This window comes from Notolepis coatsorum, assembly GCF_963971535.1.
Source record: "Notolepis coatsorum genome assembly, chromosome: 4".
Taxonomy (NCBI): Eukaryota; Metazoa; Chordata; class Actinopteri; order Aulopiformes; family Paralepididae; genus Notolepis; species Notolepis coatsorum.
Genome location: NC_140168.1, coordinates 2,805,001 through 2,811,310, shown reverse-complemented (window position 1 = coordinate 2,811,310; position 6,310 = coordinate 2,805,001). Strand labels below are relative to the sequence as shown.

Sequence of the window (6,310 nt, the reverse complement as noted above, 5' to 3'; positions counted from 1 at the left end):
TGTGGGGGGGGAAAACAGGCACTTATTTCGGGTCTCAAAATAGGCGGACTCTGAAGCAATGCTGTCTAACGTCTACACACAGAGATGACAGGCTTGTTCGAGATGGATTTCGGTTTGCCTCGACTAGTAGACGAGAGTAGCCGAGTGAAGCCGGGGGAGGAGTTAAGAGGGCGGACACTTCCTGCACGAGAGTCGAGACCGTTCTGCTCGCCTAGTCGTAATGACACAACAACACGTCGCACGCATGTTTTTTGTTGCTGACGAGTTCGATGCCATTGAAGTCCGACATAGTGATGTGCCAAACGGATCATTTCAGTGAGTGAGCGATTCGATACACGCTCACGACAATGAACCGATTCACTGATTCGACTCACGGTTCACGGATCATTGACACTTCCGGAGCCAGCTGCCGCATTCAAACTATGAAAAATAGGTAGTAAGTATTCATTCAGTTTCTCATAGAAACGTGTCAGACTCTAGTTGAGCCCCCGATCGACGATATCCGTTGAGTTCATTGTGTGTGTCTGTGTGCGGGGGGGGGGGGGGCGTGAACCGACTCATTGCCAGACGTGAGCGATTCGACTCACGCTCACGGCAATGACTCGGCTCTTATGAACGAGTCGCTCATGACCGACCCATCACTAGTCCGACAACTCTTGGATGACCATGGACACGATGGGTATGATGATGTACATGATGGACGTCGTCCGTGGAGGTAATCCATCATTATGAATGGAAAATGCAGGACCCCGATGTAAACAAGGCGAAAGTCTTTCTCTGGTCTGCATCCCCTTAACAATTGTGTATTGAGCCGTACTGTATTGTACCCATTCTGCAATCTATAAGGTTTTCATTCATTCATTCATCTGCTGTAGCAGTACAAGTGTTATTTCAGTGATTTTGCAATTGAATAAAAGCGTTTAATCTAGTGATTGATTGATTGAAAAGTTTATTAACAGATTGCAGAATGGGTACAGTACAGTACAGCTCAATACATACAATTGTTAAGGGGATGCAGACCAGAGAAAGACTTTCGTCTTGTTTCCATCAGGGTCCCCCATTTTCAATTCATATGACACACACGACATACAGATATACAGTACTGCTACATCTATACATTTATGACATACCAGTGTGGTGGTTGTACAAAGCATTTCCAGTAATAGGTAGATTCTACATCATGTAATACCACACCCCTCTTAAGAAATGGGGCCAATCTTGCTCCACTTGATGTAATACAAGTGTAATACATATTAACTCCTACACATTTGCCCCCCTCCTAATATTGTTTGCCCTATCGACAAGTACAATCACGACACATTTCCTAAATGCACTTCACAGATCAATCAAATGGTGCATGCCATATATTTGTAAATACATTTCCAACAAGGTCCAAGCAAGGCTACTTCAAATGTCGCCAATGCACGTCCAGTACATTGTTGCCATTTGTATTAGCCTACACTGAGATAGTAGTAGTTAAAGTAAACATTATGCTGAAGTTGCCTCCTGTTCCAGATCGGTTCCCAAGATCAACTATTTCGTCGAAGAGGTGGTCCCACGCTATACCCCTTCAGACTTCAGAAGTCACTTCAGACTCTCCCGTGGGCACGTGGAGGTATGTATACAATCAGCAGACATTCTATGTTGGCTATTACAGTATTAAAGCCCATGCTGCTACACCATTGAATGGAAATCACTCCCCTTTGCTCTTTCCTCAACCATTCAGGAGCTGATGACTGCCATTGGCCCTGTGTACAACAACACACTTCACACAAAGTTGCCACTGAATCGCAGTGTGCTGGCATGTCTGTGGACTCTGTCGAATCAAGAGTCCTATAGGGGTGTTGCAGATCGGTTCAACACCACAAAATCCACAGTGTGCAAACACCTGCACGACTTCTGTGCACTAGTGAATGCACACATGTCCCATCACATTTCCTGGCCCACAGGGGAAGCGCTACATTCCTCGGAGCTAGGATTCAGGGCAGCAGGATTCCCCAACACGGTCTGTGCCGTGGATGGCTGCCACATCCCCATGGTGAGGCCACACTGCGAGAACCCAGTGGTGTACCTGAATAGGAAAGGGTTCTATTCAGTCATACTCACTGGGTACTGTGACAGCCATCGGCGGTTCTGTCACGTTAGTGTGGGCGACCCTGGTAGCTGGCACGATGCGAGAGCATTTCGGGTGTCGGAGGTTGGCCGGCTGCTAGAAGCAGATCCCCAGTCCCTGGTGCCGGAGGGGATGCACATCATTGGGGACTCTGCGTACCCACTAATGCCCCAGCTCATGAAGCCCTACAGGGACAACGGGCATTTGACTGCTAGGCAGAGGCGGTATAACAAGAGGTTGAATACTGCTCGTGTGGTGATCGAGCATTCCTTCGGCATCCTCAAGAACAAGTTCAGGAGGCTTAGATGCTTGCATATGAGGGATACAGGACACATCAGCGCAGCAGTCTTTGCCTGTTGCATCCTGCACAATATATGCATAGAGCCCACTGACCAAGTTGAAGAGGATGTTGAGGTAGAAGCCGATCACGAGCCACCAGCAGTAGACCAGGACAGAGGTGCAAATCATCGTAGGGATCTAATCTGTCTCAGTTTGTAAACATCACCTCTGCCAATGACACACACTTGATTGTTCATTTAGCCCCCCCACCCTCCCCCTTTCTTTTTAGCCCCCCACCCTCCCCTTTTCTTTTTAGCCCCCCACCCTCCCCTTTTTTGTGAGCTGGTGGGCCATATCCCACAGGGTGATGTGATGCACATATTGAGTATTTGTCAACAGGCATGGATTACATGCATTGACTCTGTACAGTGTATTTCATCATCAAGACTCCTGCTGTGCCTCCGTGTGGCAGCTCATGGAAACTGGGAGATTTAAAAGCCAGGCTAAACCAGCAGGGGATCTCGGAGCATCAGTGGTCCCCAGAGGTACTGAGTCACGTCAAGGGGATGAATATGGCCAACCAACCACTGCCCCATTTGTTGTGAGACAACATTGTTAGTGCTAGAAACCTTGAATACATTCTGTTTAGAATTCCCTGGCTAGCAGGGAATAAAAGAAATGCTTTGACACAGACACTACAACTATAACGGTTTGTACTGAACCCAATATGCAGACATTTGATACAATCTGCTTTTTCAGATAGCAAGCCAGAGGTATGGGAAATCATTTAAAAGCAAATAAATGACTCATTCAAATGTTTGTGTTAATAACACCTTTATTGTGTTCCTCCATTGATGTAATTTGCAGCTACAACCCCACGAGCGCTCACTCCATGCCCCCCAGTGGCCATTCCACCTTCAGCCAACACTCCATGCCCCCCAGTGGCCATTCCACCTTCAGCCAACACTCCATGCCCCCCGGTGGCCATTCCACCTTCAGCCAACACTCCATGCCCCCCGGTGGCCATTCCACCTTCAGCCAACACTCCATGCCCCCCGGTGGCCATTCCACCTTCAGCCAACACTCCATGCCCTCTAGTAGCCAGGCCACCTTCAGTGCTCACCCAGTACCCTCCAGTGGCCCTGCAGGGGAAGGACAAGAGAGAGAGAGAGAGAGAGAGAGAGAGCACATCCAGGCAGGAACTGTGACAACCAAAACATTGCAAAAAAAGAAAATGAAACTCAAAAGTGGCATGCATGCATGAAATGTTAGTTATCTGGTGACTGTGATTGAAAAAAGAAACTCAAAAGTGGCATGCATGGATGAAATGTTAGTTACCTGGTGACTGTGGTGCCCGTGACAACAAGAGTGCTATAAGTGTCCTCTGCTGGCTGACCATTTCCTGGAGTGTATTAGTGAGTTGGGTGACACCGTGGTTGAGACTAGTTAAAATTGTGTTATTGGTTTGGGCGAGAAGTAAGTGTTGTGTCTCAAATGCTCTCCTCCTTCTCTCCTTTGTCCTTCTCCGTCGGTCCTGATCGGGCATCGCCATGGACTCCAACGCCGCCGTCCGCCTCTCCGCATGAGAATCGTACGTCTCAGCGAAACGCGGACGATTGATGCGCAGGACTTCCCTCCGACTTGCCGATCTGGGCAGGGCCGTGGTTCTGGGCAGGGCCGTGGAGGGACCAGGCTGCTCCTCGGGGACCTCTGGAGCACCAGGACCGGGCTGCTCCTCGGGGACCTCTGGAGCACCAGGACCGGGCTGCTCCTCGGGGACCTCTGGAGCACCAGGACCAGGCTGCTCCTCAGGGAAGCTGGGTAGTTGCTCAGAGGATGTGGCACTGGCACTCGAACCCCTCCTCATGGGGAATAGAGGGCTTGACACGATGGTGCCTGGTGGTGCCTTCCCGACCCCACAGGACCCAAATAAGTCATCCATTATCTGTGGAAGAGCACAGTTGTTAAGAAAAAGCTCCAACTGGAAAAGAAGCTACAACTGGAAATGCATTAACAAACTGCACATACTGTATAGTATTCCCAGGTTATGCTCCCCCCTCCTGTAGAGTGACTCCGGTCCTTAGCCCTCTTGTAGGTGATGAGCATGTTGCCCAGTTTCTTCCTCAGCTTCTCTATGGTCATGTTGTAGCCACGGCCCTTGAAGTCCTCCTCCAGCTTCTTGTAGAACGCTATCTTGTTGCGGTAGTAGAGGTGTTGGTGGGTCCTAGTCAGCTCCAGGAGCAGCATGATAGTGTTGCGTGTGAAGAAGTCTGTAAAGACACAAGTGTTGACAAACAGATTTCCTTTGCTCTATTTAGGTTGTAATTTTGGTTAATGTACCTGGTTTGTACAGACCTGACTGTCGTGGAGATGCAGGTGTGAGGTGTGGAATGGCCACTGGAGGGCACTGGGTGGGGGCTGAGGGTGGCCTGGCCACTGGGTGGGGGCTGAGGGTGGCCTGGCCACTGGGTGGGGGCTGAGGGTGGCCTGGCTACTGGAGGGTACTGGGTGGGGGCTGAGGGTGGCCTGGCCACTGGAGGGCACTGGGTGGGGGCTGAGGGTGGCCTGGCCACTGGGTGGGGGCTGAGGGTGGCCTGGCCACTGGAGGGTACTGGGTGGGGGCTGAGGGTGGCCTGGCCACTGGGTGGGGGCTGAGGGTGGCCTGGCCACTGGGTGGGGGCTGAGGGTGGCCTGGCCACTGGAGGGTACTGGGTGGGGGCTGAGGGTGGCCTGGCTACTGGAGGGTACTGGGTGGGGGCTGAGGGTGGCCTGGCCACTGGGTGGGGGCTGAGGGTGGCCTGGCCACTGGGTGGGGGCTGAGGGTGGCCTGGCTACTGGAGGGTACTGGGTGGGGGCTGAGGGTGGCCTGGCTACTGGAGGGTACTGGGTGGGGGCTGAGGGTGGCCTGGCTACTGGAGGGTACTGGGTGGGGGCTGAGGGTGGCCTGGCTACTGGAGGGTACTGGGTGGGGGCTGAGGGTGGCCTGGCTACTGGGGGGCGTGGAGTGAGCACTGAAGGTGGCCTGGCTACTGGGGGGTGTGGAGTGAGCACTGAAGGTGGCTTGGCTACTGGGGGGCGTGGAGTGAGCACTGAAGGTGGCCTGGCTACTGGGGGGCGTGGAGTGAGCACTGAAGGTGGCCTGGCTACTGGGGGGCGTGGAGTGAGCACTGAAGGTGGCCTGGCTACTGGGGGGTGTGGAGTGAGCACTGAAGGTGGCCTGGCTACTGGGGGGTGTGGAGTGAGCACTGAAGGTGGCCTGGCTACTGGGGGGTGTGGAGTGAGCACTGAAGGTGGCCTGGCTACTGGGGGGTGTGGAGTGAGCACTGAAGGTGGCCTGGCTACTGGGGGGTGTGGAGTGAGCACTGAAGGTGGCCTGGCTACTGGGGGGGTGTGGAGTGAGCACTGAAGGTGGCCTGGCTACTGGGGGGTGTGGAGTGAGCACTGAAGGTGGCCTGGCTACTGGGGGGTGTGGAGTGAGCACTGAAGGTGGCCTGGCTACTGGGGGGTGTGGAGTGAGCACTGAAGGTGGCCTGGCTACTGGGGGGTGTGGAGTGAGCGCTCGTGGGGTTGCAGCTGCCAATGAAGCTGATTACATGAATGGAGAAACACAATAAAAGTTATTGATATAAACATTTGAATGAGTCATTTATTTGCTTTTGAATGATTTCCCATACCTCTGACTTCAGCCATCGTCTGAGCTGCATATCTTTGATCTGAAAAAGCAGATGTGTCAAATAACAAAGTCCCTTCCTACAGTAATAATTGTTACATGACATTTGATTTACACTTTACTTGTAAATGGTAAATGGTAAATGGCTGCTTTTTTATATAGCGCTTTTATCCAAAGTGCTTTACAATTTGTTACTCACATTTGACCCATTCCCTCAGACGTTCACACACCGACGGCTCGAATCGAAC

General features: G+C 52.0%; 1 protein-coding gene across 1 annotated transcript; it reads left to right on the top strand.

The window, feature by feature from the left end:
• The first annotated feature begins 1,574 nt into the window (after positions 1-1,574).
• LOC311227460 (uncharacterized protein) lies at positions 1,575-3,395 on the top strand. The gene is made up of 2 exons (XM_084313123.1): positions 1,575-1,615; positions 1,727-3,395. The coding sequence occupies exon 2, from the start codon at positions 1,733-1,735 to the stop codon at positions 2,609-2,611; it is 879 nt and encodes a 292-aa protein (XP_084169249.1). The 5' UTR covers positions 1,575-1,615; positions 1,727-1,732; the 3' UTR covers positions 2,612-3,395.
• Positions 3,396-6,310: the final 2,915 nt, after the last annotated feature.

Excerpts from the sequence above, each read along its gene's own strand:
- LOC311227460 (XM_084313123.1), top strand. The coding sequence starts at position 1,733 with ATGACTGCCATTGGCCCTGTGTACAACAACACACTTCACACAAAGTTG.